We start from the raw sequence: 20,692 nt of genomic DNA on the forward strand, positions 1-20,692 counted from the left end.
TAAAAAAATATGTACTTATCTTTAGTTTGAAGAAGAAAAATGTAGAAGACATACGGTTACTGGTTTTCACATATGGTCACATGAAAAGCAAAGGTCAATGAGATTACTTGGATTCCTAGCAAAATTCTAGGATGTACTGCTGAAAGGAAGGTTAGTGAAGCACCCATGAAAAGTCCAAGAGGAACAAGGATTCTGTATGGATGATGTCGACCAAATATCTCTCTTTTGCAAATGATACTGGGCTGACTGCATTGAGCTCCAGAGAGCCTTCTAACTGAGATCCATAATCACTTGAAAGATTTTAGCCAAACTGTCCAGACATGAAGAGCCAAACTGATGAAGAATGCCTTATTAATATCCAAGTATGGTGTGTATTTGAACAAAATGCAAAGATAATTCATGTCTTAGACAATACAAATGGGCCTAGAACTGACCAGAAGGAATGTGACTAGACTACCTTCACAGGGAATTCAAACTTCCTTTAACGACTACAAGATTTTCCCTGAAACTAAGGCCCATATCTTTATTTATAGCTTTTGTTTTTATATTACCTCCATTTTTTAATATATCCCCTTCCCCTGCTACAACCAACAAGGTATTTTAACAAAGAAGAAAAAAGCGATTTAGAAAAATTAAGCAGCACATCAACCAAGGTTGATAATATACGTAGTATTCCATGCCCACAGTCTCCCACCTCTGGCATGAAAAAGGAGAGAAGATCATTGTCCCAACTCTCCTCTGGGATCACGATGACTTGATGATTCTAATTAAACTGCTTTCTGTTTCTTTTTTAAAATCCTCTCCACTAAAGCACTGGAGCTAAAGGTGCAGGTAGCTCATTTCACTCTGCATCAGTTTCTCCAAGTCTCGCTGCTCAGCTTCTCTGCACTACACCTCCTCAGTGTTTAGCACAGTGCCTGGCACACAGAACGTGCACTTAACAAGTCCTTCTTGACAGACAGAGCTCTTCAACTTCACCACATCTTCACAATTACATTTCATTATATTTATATGAGCCATTTTCCAAATGATGGAAAGCAAATACTCTTGCAATGGGGTTAATGTCTTTGAGTCATGAAATATAACATACTCCTTGAGACCAAGTTGAGCCAAGATATATGGTGAGTCAAAGTAGGCAAAGATTATAAAGGAGAAGCAGCATGAAGGATGTCACCAAATAAATGTAGGCCTAAAAAAGAACATAGGCTGATAGTGTGGGAAGAATGAGAATGAACCCATGGCCAATACCTTGGGATACCAAGAGAATTCAAGGAAGGTCCTCTCTACGTAAGGTCGTTCCTTTGGGCTGAACATCCAAGAGAACCCAAACGAGATGGGCAGCCATTTATGGGCTGGGATATGCCTACGAAAGAACCATCCACATCAACTGGACCTCTGCACTACTGTAACAGAGTGATAGAGTGATGGCCACAGAGACCTATAATGTCTTCCTCAACAACAGGGCTTATCAGACAATGACTTTTATTTCTGATTTGGACAAGGATACTGGATGGGTACGAGTTAGCCTGGCATGGCAGAGAGAGTATGAGGCTGAAACCCAAGATGACCTGAGTTCCAGTCCTATCTTTAACACAATCCTGGCTACGTGACTCTGAGCAAGTGACGTAACTTCTCAATGCTCCTCGGAGCTGAGACTTTAAGTTGAGATAAGATACCAACGTGCATCAGGGGAGGAAGTTTCTTCACCAAGAAACTCACTATAATAATGATTTTAGGTTCAGTCTATATCTCAGTCCCACTAGACTGGTAGCTCAGAACAATGCTGTAAGTACAGTTTACCTAGATTTCAGTAAAGAATCATGTTATTCTTATGGGAAAAAGGGAAAGACGTGAGCTCAATAACAGTACACAGTTAACTGGATTCAGAGCTACTGCAAAGGTCTGACCCACAGACCAGTTGGCTATCAAGTATCCCATGTCCACAGAGAAAGTAGTACAGTCCTCAAGTACTCTCATGGAGCACCCCTGGGATCCAGGTAGGCCCTACACTCCTTCAGATCTTCATCAATGAGTTGGATAAAGGTCAAAAACAGCATTTTTATGAAATCTGCAGATGACATAAAGCTAGAAAGGATAGCTAAAATGTTGGATGATCCAAGATTCAATGAAATTTTATAAGGTTAGAATGTGTCCCAATCTAAGATAAAATCAAATAGGGAAAAATGTAGTCTTGCTCAGAATAACAAGTTCTTAGGACAACTAGAAAGTTAGCTTTTGGTACTCTAAATGTGAACTATTCATCAACGACCAAGGAACGAACACACTTTGGCTAAACTCAATCTCAGCAATTCTGATATTCTTGCTATAAATGAACTGAGAAGACCTAAGGACCTTGTAACTACATGGTAAACATGACTCACATGTCTTCTTTAGAAAGGCAAAGGAGTTGGTGGAATTCATTTTTTCACAGATTCAAAGGTAACAAGAAAATTTCATGGGATGTCTGAACATTCCATGTGGCAATATTCACAAGTATTTGCAAGAAGATTTTGAAAATATAGCAGCCTAGGTACCAATATCTGTTGCAAAGAATGAAGAGCCATCCTATGAAGAACTGGATTAGACAAATTAAACCAATATATACTTTGATACTTATTGATCTTATTCCAGAGTTGGGGATAATGATAGCAAATTTTGAAAAATGTGGATTAGGAACAAGAAATAAAACATACCAAGGACTTGTTTATGACATAAAAAGCCTCACATCAACATGCCATGAATACTTTTCCCAAAAAAGAGTATGTGAAAGCACCAAACACGGCAAGAACTAAATATGATAAAAATGAAATAGCATTTAAAAATTTTTTTATAAATCCATTCTATTTAAAATTGACAGTATTTTGACTGTCACAGTTGTTATTATTATTGTTATTATTTGGGAGACAGTAACAAAACTGTTGTCTGAGTACAGTCAGACCACCAACTTACTATTAAATCAAAGATCATGGAATTATAGATTCAGAGAGAGAAGGGTTCTTAAAGGTCATCTAGTCCAACCCTCTCATATAAAAGGAAATAATGGGACCTATATGAATAAAGTGACTTGCCCAGGTCACATATTTTATCAGTGCCTTAGTGGGGATTTGAACCCAGATCCTACCGCCTCCAAGGCCAGTTCTCTTATCCTCTATTTCAATCAAAACTAATACAGGAATTAAATTAAAATATGAACCAAAAGATAAGCTATGTAGTACAAACAACTACAAGAACAAAAAACAGAAATAAAATGGAAAAGATGTGCAAAAAAGATTTACATAACAAATCTTTTTCACCACCAAATGACCACTTGTTGACTCTAACATCACAGGCTTAGACATTCTTACAGATGCGGAAGAAATAGCACTAAAAAAGGGGGGGGGTTGGGGGAGGAGCAGGACTAGAACAAGTGCACACAAAAGAACAAGATGCTGCAGGCAGCACACCTATTATGGTGTTGAAGTATCAATTAATTATTGAGTTATCTTGAAAAGGTGGAGAAATGGAAAGGTATGGAAAAAACTTCAGACATTATTAGTACCAAAGAAAAATACCAAGGAAACTAATGCATATGTCTGTTTTCCCATCTTCAAAAAATTTTTAAGAATCTTCTGTGTGTGTGTGTGTGTGTGTGTGTGTGTGTGTGTGTGTGTATATATATATATATATATATATATATATATATATATATATATATAAATCTCAAAGGCATCTTCAACTAGGACAGGAGTAGGAGACAGGCAAAACTTTACAAATGATGACAGTAGTGCACATCTTTACCATAAAACAATTGAGAGAGAATCAGGGAGTACAAGATCCCACTTGATTACTGTATTTAGTTTTTAAAAATGGTTTTGACTATCAAGGTCTCTCCCATGCAAATGAAACTAACCTTGACGAACAACCCAGTTATCATCAGACATGACAAGCAGATACATTCTTGTCAAAGTGTCTGCCCCGTCACAGAAAAGATCTAGTGGTAGGACCATGATGAAGTAGGATTTCCTATAACTCACGCCCTTTTTCAGAGAGAACATGGTGCTGGTTACATCAATTCCTGGAACACTGCTGAGCCTCTCTAATTAGATCCATGACCGCTCAAAAGATTTTGGCCTAATCACTCTCACAGGGAGAAAAAGCAAGTGGTTGAAGAATATCTACTGGCCAGATATGAAATGCAGCTAGATGGCTAACCAAAAGATTGCATCTATCAGTATATATGTGTGTGCATATATTCTTTCTCTATATGATCTGATGAGTAGATAAAAAAAAAAAAGGAGAGAGAGAAGAACGGAAAAAAGGAATAATGTAAATGAATAATGAGTTGGATTGAAAATTGAACAGGAGGAAAAGGGCAGACTCGATTGTCTTTTAGAAATAACCGAGCTGGCATTGCATGCTTTTTCTCTGGTGTGTTTGGCGTCTTGTCCATTTTGATCCATAGTTACCATGTAGCTGTGGCACTCCACATTCTCAAAGCTCTGGGTTTCACCCAGAGGCTGAAAGGAGGGGCTAAACATTATTCAGGATTAGAGAGTGTACAGGAACATACAAGCATGTAAGGAGTTTGCCCAGATTACCCGTACTGAATATGGACCAAATGGAATGAACATCTGGAGAAGCTGTTTGTGACCAATGATACAGCTACTATTTTAAGAGAGCCAGAAGGACAGCATCCTGCTGCAAAAATGATGGTAATGGCTTCTCACATGCAAGAGCAAGAGATTGGAGGGGATGTCACAAATTTTGTCCTTGTGTATGCTGGAGCCTTTCTAGAGTTAGCTGAAGAACTCCTGAGAATCACCCTGTGTCAGAGGTCATAGAAGGTTATGTAATAGCTTGCAGAAAAGCCCATGAAATCTTTCCTGATTTAATATGTTGTTCTGCAAAAAATCTTAAGAGAGTTTGATGAAGTACCAGCTCTGCTTCAGACCTCCATTATGAGCAAGCAGTATGGAAATGAAGTCTTTTTGGCAAAGCTCATTTCCTAGGCATGTGTATCTGTTTTTCCTGATTCTGGTCATTTCAATGTTGATCATTTCAGAGTGTGTAAAATTCTGGGCTCTGGCATCCATTCCTCTTTAGTACTGCATGGTACGGTTTTTCGGAAAGAAACTGAAGGTGATGCAACTTCAGTGAAAGATGCTAAAATAACAGTGTATCCTTGTCCTTCTGGTGGCACAATAACTGAAACTAAGGGAATAGTACTGATAAAGACTACAGAAGAACTAATGAATTTTAGCAAAGGAGAAAAAAATCTCCTGGATTCACAAGTGAAGGCTACTGCTGATTCTGGTGCAAATGTAACAGTAGGTGGCAAAGTTGCAGATCTGGTTCTTCGTTACTCAAACAAATAAAAGATAATGTTGGTCAGGCTGAATCGTTGGTGGGATCTCCGAAGACTGTGTCAAATTGTTGGTGCTACTGCCCTTTGTAGACTGACTCCCCCAATGCTTGAAGAAATGGGCCATTGTGACAGTGTTTATTTACCAGAGGTCGGAGACGCACAAGCAGTTGTTCTTAAGCACGGAAACGGAGAGGCTGGCATCTCTACTCTAGTTCATGGAGTTTCTACAGACCAACGACATTGAAACGGCGGCAGAAAGTTCCAGTTCAGGCTAATGAAGCGATCTCTAAACTTCATGCAGTACATCAAGAAGCAGACCAGAGTGCTGGATTGGATGTGGAGGCTGAGACCGCCGCAGCAAAGGGTGTTTTGCACCTCGGAGAAGACCAGGCTATCAAGTTGGCTACTAATGCTGCAGTTACTGTATTGAGTTGTGCAGATAATCGTGGCAAGACCAGAATGACTGAACATCTCAAGTCCAAAGATCCTGTTTGTATTCCAAGACGATAAATACTATCAATTTTTTATGGCCAAAAAGAAGGAAAAAAAGAAATGACAATTTCCTTAATGATCCTACACTTCATTCTTAAAACTAAGGAACGTGGGTATCAGTCATGAACACTTTAGAAACACTTTAAAAAATTAAAACTGAAAATTACTCAAAAGAAAATGGAGAAATCTTACAGAACAGAAACCAATCAACCAGCATCTATTTAAAACATTTACTTTATGCTTGCGCTAACTTCAGAGGATAGAAAAACAAATAAACAGTATCATCAAAGAAAGACAGGACCAAAAAAGATATAAGGGGGAGAAAACCATTCAACTTTGCTGATATCACTGGTAAACTTGTATGTCAAGAAATAAGGAAGGAAGGAAGGAAGGAAGGCACATGGGACATATAATTCACAAAGACATAGACAAGAAACACAGAATTGGCAGTCCTGTATGGATGGGATGACATCTAAAGAGCTAAAGGGAATACCTAGACTGTTGAGAGTACCAGTATTTGAATAAAGTCTTACCCTGACTTGGAAAAATCAAATTCACAAGTTCAAAAACAAGAACAGTGTGATTCTGGAGGAATTTTGTTCACAAGAGCTATAGTTTTAATGGCACTTTTCACTATACAGGAGTCCATGGTGACATGGTGGCCCAAAATGCTGAGGCTGCATCAAGGCAGGCAGAGTGTCTAGAGTGATGGTCCTGCTGTCTTGTGCCCTGACTAGTTTGCTCCTGGGAAGTAGGAAAGGCTTTCTACAGACTGCCAGTGACATAAGGAGCAGAGGGGGGGTGGGGCAGAGTGTTCCAGGTATGAGGAATAGACAGGACAAAGGCTCGAGACAGGAAATGGAGTGTCTGTCCGAGAATTATAAGCAAGTCAGAGTACCTGGATCGGATTATCAGCAGGTGAAGGGTACTCAAGTACAAGATTGTAAAGGTAGGAAGGGACCAGTTCATGAAGAGCTCTAAGCACCAAACAGTGAAGCTTTATACTTGACCCTGGAATGAGTGGGACATGTGGTCAGATCAATTTCTGAAAAAGCATCTTGACAGATTAGAATGGAGAAGAGTCTACAGGCAAGTTAGGCAACCTCAGCAGACCAGTAGAGAGGTGACAAGAGCCTGAACTAGGGTTGTGACTGTAAATTGAGATAAACAGGTCTAGTGGAAAGATACTGAGAAGTGAGAAACAACAAGATTTGGTAATTAGTTGGAGTGTCAAGTGAAAATAAGGAATCTTCCAACAGTAAGAGGAAAGTTTGGGGGGGGGGAAGGAGTTCAGGGGCAGAAAAAGGAAAGGGACAGATGATTTCTGTTTTAGACATGTTGAGCCTAAGATACCTCTGAGAAATCCAGTCCAAGATACCAAAGAGGCAGTTGGCAATGTGTGATTGTAGCTCGTGAGAGATTAGAGCTGGATATCCAAATCTGAGAATCATCAGCAGAAAAAATAATACTTGAACCCATGGAATCTGATAAGATCACCAAGATGAAATAGAAGAGAAAAGAAGAAGCCCCAGGATGAAGTCTTGGGGGATACCCATAGTTAATGATCAGAGAGATAAGTGGAGAACTGGTCGTGTTACAGAAAACAAAGAGGAGTAATTATTCAGGAAAGAATTATCAACAGTGTCAAATGCTTCAGAGAAGTCAAAGAAGAATGAGGATTGAGAAAAGGCCATCAGATTTGGCAATTAAAACAACACTGCTAACTTCAGAGAGGGCAATTTTAGTTGAACTAAGAGGTTGGAATATAGATTGTGGAGGGTTTAGAAAGTGAGAAAAGAAGTGGAATCAGTAAGTGCAGATGGCTTTCCACGCTACAAAGGAGAAAAGAGATTTAGAAAATGTTCACAGGGAAACACAGGATCAAATGAGATGTTTTTCTTAAGTGAGAGGCAGACATTCTTGGGTAGCAGAAATGAAGCTAGAAGATAAGGAGAGAAGGAAAATGAAAGGAAGTGGGAGGACAGTGAGACCAATTTGCTAGAAAGTTTGAGAGGGACTGAAATCGAGGGTACATGTAGAGGGGTTACTCTTGGCAAGAAAAAAAGCCACTTCTTCATTTGATACCAGACTGAAGGAGGAAATAGTAGGGAAAGCTATCTGAATGCTGTGAAATGAGGAGTGGGGAGAAAGAAGAGCTCTGAAGTAATGCGATCAATGTTTTTGGTGAACTATGAGGCATGGTCCTAATCAGAGAGGGCTGAGGAGAGTGTATCAAAGAAGGTTTAAGAATAGATGAGAATGTATGGAACAACTTTGAGGGAAAGTGCAAAAGCTAATCTACTAAGGTGGACAGAATGTTCGTCATGCTCCACTGAAAGTCAAGTTGAGACTGGATAATACATTTTAGTGTACCCAGTCAGCACAGTTTCTTACTTTCTTCTAGCTCTGTTTAGCAGTACACAAATAGGAGCAAATGGTATGGATGGTGAAAGTAATCCAGGGTTGAAGTTTCAAAAGGTGTGATGAGTGACAGGACAAGAGAGAAGCTGATTCACCAAGGGGTCAAGACATGAAAAAAAGAAGAGCGTATAGATGGGGCAAGGTTGATGAACTGAGAAAGAACTAAGGAGTGGAGAGAATGAAGGGAATGGGGAAGATGAAGGGATTATAAGACTAAGGGAAAGATTAAATGACAAAATATTATAATCAGACTATAATGTTACTACGGGCAGCCAGGTGACACCATCGTACATAGAGTTCCGGGCCTGGAATCAGCAAAATTGATCTTCCTGAATTCAAGTCCCACCGCGGACACTTACTTGCTATGGGACCCTAGACAAGTCATTTAACCCTGTTTACCTCAATTTCCTCCTCTGTAAAATGAGCTGGAAAAGGAAATGGCAAACCATTCAAGTATCTTTGCCAATAAAACCCCAAATGGGGTCACAAGGAGTCAGACATGACTGAAAACAACTGAATGACAACAAATGTTACTATGCAAAGTCCAATTAATATGTCTTAATTAGGACTACTTTAGTTAAACTTCTATAATAAAGTATGTAAAGTAATTAATAAACTTGCATCAAAGTGTTTGAATTTAATATCAAATTAAATGATAATAAGAAATTACCATGTTCACAAGGATGATCTTCAGAAATTTGTATGGCTCAATATACCCCACAATATACATAGGAAATAATGAGGCCATCTGAAAAAAAAAATACATAAACAGTGAAAATGTTGTATAGAATTTAATTATCAGTTTGAGATATGTAACACACTAAAGAAAATATTTCTAAGTATCCTGGCATTATGATGTAAACTCTATTCTAATGACATCTGACAAATGACTTCTAAAAATCAATGTCCATTTTTTATAAAACAAGAGACCTCAACTACAGAGTAACTCAATGTTTCAGAAGCAAAACTAAAAGGGTAAATGTATTCATCTATTTCATAAATGTATATTACTTTTATAAAAGGCTGCCTCATAATTCCACATTTCCATCTTCATTAGAAGTTTATCTAGAAGAAACTATTTCAATGTTTAAAGTTATAAAGGATTTTTAATTTGAAAATATTTTAATTTTCTGATGTATAGATACAAAGTCCTACAATGTACTAAGACGTCACTGTAGCATGGAGATCACTGGTTCTCAAAAGCTTGGCCACTGATGCCCAAACTCTGGCAGGCTCTACCATGAAGAAAAGGCTGACAGCTCAGTTCTGGTAATGAACTACGTGCTCTTTCCTAGGTCTACTCTCATTAAGTACAAAAAGACTCATAAGCAGACTGGCCATTTGGCAGTAGATTTTTTGGCTATGGCCACCCATGAAACAGTGGTCCTTAGGTTCTATATAATACCTTACCATTTCTGCCATAACAGTGAAAAGTGTGGTGGGAAAGGGGGCCAAAGTTGTTAAGAATCACCTATTTTTTTGCTGTCTGTAAACATTAGCTTAGTTGTTGGTACTCTAAACATGAAATTCTTGTCCAAAAAGTGGCCTAGTCCAAAGTAGGAGATATTGTTCTATTACCCTCCAAAAAAAAAGCTACTAAAAAAATATCAGTTACTATTATCCCAAATGCCTGTTCTCTTTAAAAAACACTTTTACAAGAATAATCTACACACATTTTGAATCTATCTCTGGTGAAGGTTGAAAAGCATGCACAAAGCTATCAAAAATTAGTAGATTTCATAGTAATACAACTGCCTGAAAGTTGCAGAATACAATATCGAACTGTGCTTATATAGGTTGACTTTAAAAAAAAAAAAAGAATCTGATTCAATACAGCAAAAGACCACCTTAAATGCTCTCCAACAAGGTGCCTCCCATATGTTTAAAATCTTATGTTTAAAATCATACAAGACTGCTACAAGGATTTGACCACAGAGATAACTTTGTTAATAACTTTGTCCATATGCTCTTTGTAGAAAATGACAATCAAGAAACACTAGAAAAAACTTCTTAATTGAGAAGTGATTGATTTAACTTTTCAAACAAGAAAAACAACACATACAAAGTATGCCTATTATACAGGTTCTGATATGCAAGATGACGTACAGTTCATAAAGTTGATGATATATCACAGTACCAATCTCAGACATTGAGGATAAACAATGAATGGGCCCCCAAACTGAAGAGAACAAGAGGTGGATTGGATTGCCTTTAGGAAAGTCTGAAGTGCTTTTAATGACCCTTTTCCTCAAACCAAGGCCCAGTATTCTTTTATTGATGCTATATGACAGTAATCCAGAGAAATCCAGTCTAGTAAGAATTAAAGTTAAAAGTCATCTAACGAATCGAGAAGTACATAATGGGTGGGCACAAACAGGCTACAACATATTATCGATAAAGAGTAACACAGGAAAAATGTCTAGTCATGTGTGAGAATAAGAGATCATGTATGGACATCCTACACGAACCTCCTAGTATCCCTGCAATGTCAAAAGTTAAAGAAAGGCCCTAATAGGTTCAGTGAACCCCCCGTAAAGAATTTGAGAGAGAACACAGATATGAGTTGGACAGGAGGAAAAAATCATGCATAAGTACATCATTAAGAAAAAGGTTCACATCAATAAGATCACAAATCCACCACTAAAATACCATTATACATAAACCTCCATATGGAATCTTTCTATATTAGATATTCAATTAAACTTTTAGTTTTTATGTGAACAAAAAACTAATTTTATCTCATGTGGTATTTTACTCAATATCCTTTCATATGTAACTAAAGAAAATGGAATTTTCATTTTAAACCCATTTCCTAATAATTTAAGAAGTTAAAACTAAACATTTTCTATGTATGTTTTTATTTAATAATTTAATATTTTTAAAAATTAATTATGTGTTTACTCTATAGGAAACAAGTTTTACAGACCAAGCTAAATAAAACATGGGGGAAAGTGAGCAAAGATGTTAATTCAAGAATTTAAGTCATATTTATTAAGTACCTACTATGTGTAAGCTATATGGTAGGCTACTGGGATACAAATATGAAACAAATACAGTCCCTGCCCTAAAGCAGCTTACAACCTAATACTGGGAATAAAAGAGTACAAATAAATATAACTCAGATTATCATACATGCGAAGGAGCTATCCAGGCAAAGTGCTACGGAAAATTTTTAAATTATTTCCAGTTGCATCCTACTTTTAGATATTCCAGAAACTCAAGGAGCTGTCAAAGAAAAACGGTCACTATTCTTGGGTGCTGACAATGTCTCAGGTAACATTAAAAAAAGGCCTTCTCACAACCTGTCTTCCACTTCATCATTAACACGAGATCGAAAAGTGAACCACCGCTCATCAATCACTGCACTTGATCTTACAGCCAGCTAGGACGTCCCTCAATGTCAGACAGAGTTCCTGAAGTCGCTCTGTTCCCCTTTCCTCACAAGCTAACCTGGTTAGTTTTCCTCAGATTTCCCCAGTGGCAGAAAATCATAAGGGAAAATCACGGCAGTGGATCTGGAGTTGATGAAAAACACAAAGGACACGCCATCTGTGGGGCGGTGTCACATTTGAAACATACAACTAACTCATTTTTGCTGCCAGGGGAAATATAATTTGGAATATTGGAATTGGAATATTGTAACTTTGGAATAAAATTAATTGGAATATAATGAATCAATATCCAGGTGGCAAGGTGGCACAGTGAATAGGGTACTTGGAGTGAGGAAGACCTTTGTTCAAATGCAGCCTCAGACAGTTACTAGTTGTGACCCCAGGCAAATCATATTAATAGCACCTGTTTCCCAGAGTGGTTGTAAGGATGAAATGAAATAATACTTATAAAGCACTTTGCAAAACTTAAAGCACTATATGAATGTTATTATTTCTTCTATTTTATTGTTATTATTATCTCCATGTATTTCACTCATCATTCTTGAAAGAAAATAGAACAGAATGTATACCTAACAATTTCCCAGCAATGATTATGTTTACAGAGTAATGTTTGCTTTGATATTTAATATTTTCATCAGTAAGTTAGACAACAGGCTGTATAATAGACTCATTACATTTGTTTATACCAGACTGGGCAGAAAAAAATAGTTATAATAAAAAATTAATGTGGTAGCTATGTATACACTCTAAAAACACGTGGAGTTATGTATAGCAAATTCCTAGAGGTGAACAAAACTACACAAATGATAGAAGACAAAGACACTCTATTAAGGGCTGGAAAAAACCATGTTAGAAAAAATAATCTAGGTATCCTAAAACAGTTCTGGGTACATACTGCTCATCAATAAATATCTGCCTCCTGAATAAATAAATGAATGAGTATACTGATAAGGATGAACTACAAATTATAAAGGTATTTGTTCAAAACTTTTTCAGTGACTTCAAAAAGAAGTAGTAACATTCAAAACAGTCAATTCTGAGGTAGTCTAAATCTTTATAGATATTTTCAATGGGGTAACAGGAGCTGGAAATGACTTGGTTAAAGCTCATACTGTGAAGAGGTCAAGTTGACCCAGGGAACAATCTTTGATACTTGTCTCCATCTCACCAGTGAGGGCACCTTCCTCCTCCAAAGAAGGTCACAAGTGGATCACATTATTGCATTCTGGGCAACTGTCTTCCATCTCCTTATCCTCCTGTGACTCTTCAACCAGTGGTTTACTTAAGGTGCTAAGGATGGTCTACAAGCAACTGCATGCACGCCAATCAACCATGCATCTTCTTCAAAGGTTGCAGCTCACTCTTGTCAGTTTTTTTTTTCAGTTCTACATCTCTCCTGACCTCTTTTATGCTACGTCTTCATTGCTAACATACAGCACTGCCTCCTCATGCCCTAGTCCCCGTTTAAGAAATCTGCAGCTTCTTCAGAGACTGCAACATTACATGTGTAACCATATGGTGAAGCTGGAAGAATACTGTTAACAAGATAGGCCCTTATTTGAGAGAAAAACTGGGGTTAACGTTCAAAATAACACAGAGAGCCGTAGCACGCAAATGTAATGAAGTACTACTGTACAATAAGAAATGATGAACAGGCAGACTTCAGAAAAACCTGGAAAGACTTACATGAAGTGATGCTGAGTGAAGTGAGTAGAACCAGAACCTTGTACACAGTAATAGCAACATACTGAGACAATCAACTATGACTGGCTTAGCTCTTCTCGACAATACAGCAATCCAAGAAAATTCCAAAAGACTTATGATGGAAAATACTATCCATCTCCAGAAAAAGAACTGCTAGTCTGAGTGCAGACGGAAGCACACTATTTTCACTTCTGGGGGTTTTTTATGGTTTTTTTCCCCCTTTTGTTCTGTTTCTTCTTTCACAACATGACTAATGTGCAAATATGTTTTACATGGCTGCACATACATAACTTACACCAAACTGCTTGCTGTCTGGGGTGGGGAAGTGAGGGAGGGAGAAAAACTTGGAAGTCAAAACCTTTCCAAAGGGAATTTTGAAAATTGTCCTTATATGTAATTAGAAAAAATAAACTACTATTCAATTTAAAGAGCCTTCCAGTTTCCAAGCACCAAAGATAATCTGTATCAATATTCAATACAAACGCACCAATTCATCATAACACCTAAAAAAATCTTCAGGAAAGTGTAACCACTACAAGGAGAAAGACAATAACACCATCACAGTGGGGAATCCCGAAGTACGGCTTTCACACCTCAATAGATTTGATAGAACTGCAACCAAGAAAGAAGCTGAGGACCTGAGAATGGGGATATGATGACTCTCTAGTGATGGATACGCCATAAAACCAACTCCACTAACTTCTTCCTGTGCCTCTCCGAGGAGTGCCTCTGATCTATCCTTCCATTTTAGTGCTGTTTAGTTTTGCCTCCTGGTGTCACGTATAACAACAATGTGAAGACTGACATGATTCAGTTCCTACAGTAGAATGTCCACTTTCTGATCACTGGATGAAGATGTCATATTTAGAATACCAATAGCCAAGTTCAAGTTTTATGGACTGACAAACTTTAACTCAAAGCACCCTTTGCCCTTTTCTGCCATTCAGCCACTCACTACTGAAGAAGAAAGGGACCAACATACCGAGGGACATTTTATATTTTTCTTTCTTTCACGGGTTGCCATGGCCAAAGAATATATAACCAAATAGCCAGCCTAGTGGTGATGAGCCTCTCCATTTTTAGCTAGGCAGGTCCTCAAACAGCAGTCTTGGTTTCCTAGATAATATTCAAAGCCTTCCCAACACAGCAGAGCCTGACAAGAGTTTGACATCCGTTGGCACAGCCTTCAAGAACCCAGAGTCACTGCCACACCATTCTGAGACATCAGAGTAGGAATTGGTGGACATCTGTGAAGACATTCTTCACCCACTTGATTTTTCCTGTATCTGATAGTTAGTCTGAACTCTTTCGAGTGATTACAGATCCCATATAGGATGCTCCGCAATGTTCCAGGGCTGGATGCAATCAGCACAATGTCATCCACAAACAGGAGCATCTGGAGGGGACGATCAATAATAACAGCTGACATTTATGCTTTGCTTTAAGTTGGGTAAAGCACCTCTATATACATTATCTCCTCTGAGCCTCACAACAACCCTGGGATGTGACTATTATGTGTGTATTATTAACTTCATTTTACAGACAAGAAAACTTGAGGTTGAGAATGATTCAGGAATTGCCCATGCTCAGACAGCTCCTGTGTGTCAGAGGAAGGATTCAAGCCCAGGACTCTGACTCCAAGTCTGGCCCTACAATTTTCTGTTAGTACCTAGCCATCTTAGCATCTCCGCCTGTACCTCTCAATCACCTTCAACCTACTTCTCAAGGAAATATGAAATTTTCTTTCTAGATTTAATTATTATTTGATACTTTTCCTTATGTTTGGGGGCATATTAATGAGGCTTTGAAAATTATTTACTGAGTGCCAACTACGTACAAAGCCCTATCCTAGGCACTGCAGAAAAACATAACTATGAATAAGACAGTTCCTGCCCTTAAGAAGTTTAGTTTACTAGTCAGAAAAGACAAGCAGACCAATAATGATGCAAATAAAAGAGCTGAATAATGCAATCAGAAGTGCTACAAACAAATTACCGTTGGTTAAGAGGAAGCAAAGACCACATTCAGCTGAAGGGAAACAGCTTTGTAAAGGGAGGTAGCATTTAAGCTGACTCTGTGATTCTACGAGGTAAGGAAAACTGGCTGTAACTAGAAAGACAGACAGAATGAGAGAGAGAGAGAGAGAGAGAGAGAGAGAGAGAGAGAGAGAGAGAGAGAGAGAGAGAGAGAGAGACAGAGAGAGAGAGACAGAGAGAGAGACAGAGAGAGAGACAGAGAGAGAGACAGAGAGAGAGAGATCCAGACCTGTGACCTGGCTGGGTATGGGGAACTCCAAAAAACAAAACTTCCTTTGGAAACGTAGACTGCCAAGTGCTCTGTATCTTGTAGTCTTAAAAAATTGCTGAAGGCCCTGAGAGGTTAAGAGACTTGTCCAGGGTCACAAACTTGGTCTGTGACAGTGGTAGGTCTTGAACCCAGGTCTTCTTGACTCTGAAGACATCTTTCAATTCGTTATATGAAGCTATTTCTTGTATACATTTACCAAACATATACAGAAAAAATCCAAAGTAGAAGCAAAAGTTTTAAAAATACTCAGAGTTAATACAAACTCTTTATCCTGGCATTTAAGGACCTCTGCTACTGGCCTTCAACTTACTCCCTAACCTTTTCTCATATGATGGTTTTACATATCCTACATTCCAGCCAAAAGAGACTGCAAGTTGTACCCTCAACTCCGTGTGACATCTCCTACCTTTGCCTTTACATGACCCTCCTCCTCCAGTACCTTTCAGATACAATATCTCTCTAGAAGACTAGCCTGGATGCTACCTACATTCTGAAATCTTCCTGAGGACCCTCAGCTGCTGGTTTTCACTCTGTGATCATGGATTCCTAGATAAATTAATCTGATCTTTTCTTTGTCTCCTCCACTTCCTACCATACTTTCTACTTACCTCTGTGCATATAAATCTCCCAGGAATAATTATAACAGCTCACATTTATAGAGCGTTTTAATGTTTGCAAAAGGCTTTCTTCACAAGTGTTCTCCTTTGTTCCTTAGAAATGGTACCGCTGCGAGGCACTACAGGAATAATTATCCCAATTTTATAGATGTGAAATCTGAGGACCAGAGAGATTGTCACTTACCTAAACTTACACAAGCTAAAAAGCTTCAGAGCCCAAATTTGAATGAAGGTCTTTCGAAGCCCAGCATCTTTTCAGCACATCAGGCAAGCACTGGGAAGAAGCCTGGTGTGATGAAAGAGGTCCTGGGTCAGGAAGCAGAGATCTCTGCTTCCTTCCTGACTCCGCCACTTAATTTAGGACTTCTATAGGCCTCAATTCTTCATCTGTAAAATGAGGGGATGGACTGAGATGGCCATCAAGTTTTCCCCTAATTATAAATGTAAGCTTTTAGATGAACCCTTTCTACTCTGACTTCTGACCCTAAATCATCAACAATCTCATAGCTGCCAAATCCGATGGTCTCTTCTAGGAGCTCCTCCTTTTTGACCTCTTTGCTATATCTGACACTGGATCACACACTCCTCTTGGCCAGCTTCACTGTCTCCTGTCCTCCTCCCTGTATGAACACCACACCATCACAGTCTTCTCTGCAGGGTCATCATCCATATCGTGCCCCTAATTAACTGCAGGCTTCCCTGAAGGCTCAGCCCTTGGCTCCCTTCTCTTTGTATCTACTCTCTCAATTCCTGTGGATTGACTGATCATCACACTAGGTGTGAGTCACACAGATAACACACATGTATTCATCCAGCCCCAGTATCTCTCCTGAGCTCCAGTTCCCATATTGCTAACTCCCTATTAGACAATTTGCACTGGGTTTTATATAAGCTTTTCAAACTCAACAAGTCTATTAAAGAACTCACTGTCTTTCTCCCTAAACCCAGGCCTCTTCCGAAGGTCCCATTAGGGATGAGCTACCAGTATTCCTCCAATATCTCAGCATTATTCTTGAATCTCCCCTCACTCTATTCATCCTATTAGTCAGATGCTATCTTTTCTACCTCCACAATATCTCTTGCGTATGACACTTTATCTACACTCATGAAGCCTTCCCTTCCCTCAGCCCTCAGGACCACCTGGATGACTGTAAGAGTTTCCTAATTGGTCTCCCCACCTCAATTCTCTTCCAAATCTAATCCATCTTCCATACAACTAACTGATTTTCTTTAAATGCACATTTGACTATGTCATTCCCCAACTTAGTGAAGTCCAGCAGCTTTCCATGGCCCCTAAGATCAATCTCTGTTCACCCTTTTCTAGCCTCTTTATATTATCATTCCTCTTCCAGCTCTATGGCGCAGTCCCTCTGGCCTTCTCTATCTCCCTCACACCCAGCCCTCCATTCCTTTTTCCCCATGCCTTCACATGGCCTGGAATATGCTCCATCCTCACATTTACCTTGCAGAATTGCTCACTTCCCTTAGAACTCTGCTCAAGTACCACCTTCTACAGGAATCCCCCTAATTGCTAACTCACTCCCTTCCCTACCTTATATTTAACTATCTGGTGTTTACTCAGCACATATTGTTCTGGATATATCTATGTATGTACACATTGCCCTCTTCTTCCCAAGAGAAGGGATTGCTTCCTTTTTTGTCTCTGAATCCCCAGTGCCTACAACAGGGCTTAACACATAGGAAGTACACAATAAACACTTGTTGGACGACAGACATGCCCTAAGGACAACAAATGTTTTCTATTTATCTTTGCATTCCTAGCACCCAGAATTGTGCCTTACACATGGTAGGCACTTAATAAATGTGTGTCAAACTGAGCTGAATTCAGGACATCTTAGGGAGGGTAAGATGACAAGAGAATGGAATAAAAGATACACGGATCTACTTCTGTATCAACTGAAAACCTTCGAGACACACCAAGGACTCTGGGGAGAAGCAGGATCATGAGTGTTCTTAGATATAGATTGTCTGAAAACTGCCAGTTTCCAAAATCTAAATGTTAATGCTTCTACAGCAGGGGACTGAGTGTTCCTTCACTGATGAAAAATGACACATTTCTGCAAAAATGGCGGACCTTAAGGTCACATTACGAAAAAACGAGTGTCACCAGATATTCTGCAACAATAGAACCTGAGCAAAGAGGAGATGAAGCAAATATAGGTGCAATACAGAGGAAGAGCAACCTCTTTAGAAACCTCATAGCAAAGGGGATTGCTATACCTTTAGAAAAGAGATACACAATCTATTGGCATACAAGAGAAATATATGCATACAAGAGAAAAAGGTCAAGAGCCCATTGTGGATGGTAAGGGGATGAGGAAAGTATCATGCTTGGGAGTGATACTCAATGTTATATAGTTCCCTGAAAAGATAAAGAGAGCTGAGCTGGATTCAGGATTGCACAACGGCCCTGTTCCTCTGAAGGCAGTTCATTACCTGGCAAATAAAACTGTACCAAATCATGACATGATAAAGTTTCAAAGTTTCTCTGCATCCCTGAGGCCACAGGTAAAGCAGCTGGGGGGAGGGAGACAAGAACTATCATTTTTACCCAACAAAAATAGAAAAGAATAACTATGAACCACTATGTCACTTTCTGATGTCTATAAAAACTTTATGAGAATGATCACACACATATCAAGGATATCCTTAGTGCAAACACAAAATGGGAACAGGCACACTTTTGTAGTTGATTTCCTTCAACAGACCATAAGCCCAGTAACATATCTGACTACCAGATAGAAAGGACACATAAGGATCATACTGTATCTATTGTTTATGGAGTTCAAAGAGGCATCTAACGACTTCTTTGACTAAAATGCAACCTTAGGGGAGGAAGGGGGAGAAAAATTTTAAACTCAAAAGCTTATGGAAGTGGTTGTTTATAAAATAAATTTAAAAAATAAAATAAAATAAGATGCAGACTTAAAAATACTTTTAAAATAAAGGGATTCAAGGCAGCTAGGGTGTAGCAGTGGATAGAGCTCTGGCCTTGGAGTTAGGAGGACCCGAGTTCAAATCCGGCCTCACACACTTGATATTTATTGGCTGTGTGACCCTGGGCAAGTCACTTAATCCCAATTGCCTCACCAAAAAGCAAAAAATAAATTCAAATAGAATAAACAAAATAAAGAGATTCCCGTGTTATGTTAAAATCATATATAAGAGCCTACAGTAATTATGACCATGGAGACAACTCTGTTCAAAGGTATACTGGGAATCAACATCAAATATAAAGCAGGAAGGCATATGCTCACCAATAAGTGTCCTGAAGGATGTCCTATGCAGGGTCTAAATAAAAGAGGGATTACCTATTGATGACAAAGACCATGGAGATAACTTTGTTCAATAATCCACTGAGTACAAACATAAAATTACACAAAAGGAAGACCCATGCTCCTCCCTAAGGTGTTCATCAGGGTCCTGGAGGGTATTCTATATAGAGTCCAAATAAAACAGGGATTAACTATTGATGGCAATGTTCTTTAAAAGCTCCTTTTTTTTTTGGATGAGATGGTGTTGATTGCATACAGCCCCTTAGTTGTACTGGGATGTGATACGAGGTCACTAAAAAGAAACTGGACTGGCCATGCACACTTAGATCAAAAATGTCTATTGCCCAGATAATGACATCTAGCTGGTGATACAGATCAATATTTCCATCAATATAAATATTAGACTGGAGCTTCAGATGAACAATGAGGTGGGGTGCAGAAATGAATGAGAAGAAGACATTAGGTTGGATTACATTTGAGAAACTACAGTAATTTCAATGATTTGAAGCTGACCAATGCAAGCAAATGTTTATCAGCATCGTTCTGAGGATACTATATGGTTGTGAATTCTGGAATATCAAAACTGTAGAAGAATGAAAATTATAAGTGACTCAAAGGACAATAGAGAGATGTGTGGTGGGTGCAGTACATTGTGAATTACGGCTTTCATGTGAAAAATAGTACAAAAGACATCATCAAGAAATCTCGATTAGAAAAGTAAGTGGGCCACTGATGTGCTGAATAAAAGACAATAGGCAGACTTGATCCCTTTATACAGGAATTATGGATAGAACAGATACCATAGCATGAAGATGAGGAAGTACAACACAGTTGTAAACTGCAAAGAAGGAGGGCATAGCCATTCTAATAGAGTCATGCAAGGTTCCAGTGAAGTCTTGAAGTAAGTAATGCTACCCCAATGTTATCAAATGACAAGCTAAATGTAATGGCTTCCCTTAGACATTTTTCTTTAATTAAAACTGATTAGGCAACCATTTTCCTGAAACATGAGGGTCAACTATATAATCTCTGGAGAGCTTTCCCAAGGTGACTAAGTATGGGTTGGGGACCCTAAGCTCAGCTTTGCTGTTTGCTACCTATGTGACCTTAGGCAAACTG

The 20,692-nt window shown here is 38.7% G+C and overlaps 1 protein-coding gene and 1 pseudogene across 2 annotated transcripts in view; one reads left to right on the top strand and one right to left on the bottom strand.

Annotated features, from left to right (window-relative positions):
- The window catches only part of LOC110196025 (protein C-mannosyl-transferase DPY19L1-like), a 153,114-nt gene that overhangs the window by 56,484 nt on the left and 75,938 nt on the right, over positions 1-20,692 (bottom strand). For both annotated transcript variants that reach the window (XM_020969095.2, XM_020969096.2), the window contains exon 10: positions 8,928-9,005. In XM_020969095.2, coding sequence (XP_020824754.1) covers positions 8,928-9,005 — 78 coding nt within the window. The remainder of the gene's footprint in view (positions 1-8,927; positions 9,006-20,692) is intronic.
- Positions 1,937-5,588, top strand: LOC110195971 (T-complex protein 1 subunit theta pseudogene; annotated as a pseudogene).

The sequence above is a fragment of the Phascolarctos cinereus genome, unplaced genomic scaffold (genome assembly GCF_003287225.1).
Source record: "Phascolarctos cinereus isolate Bilbo 61053 unplaced genomic scaffold, phaCin_HiC Scaffold_4;HRSCAF=312, whole genome shotgun sequence".
NCBI classification, from domain to species: domain Eukaryota; kingdom Metazoa; phylum Chordata; class Mammalia; order Diprotodontia; family Phascolarctidae; genus Phascolarctos; species Phascolarctos cinereus.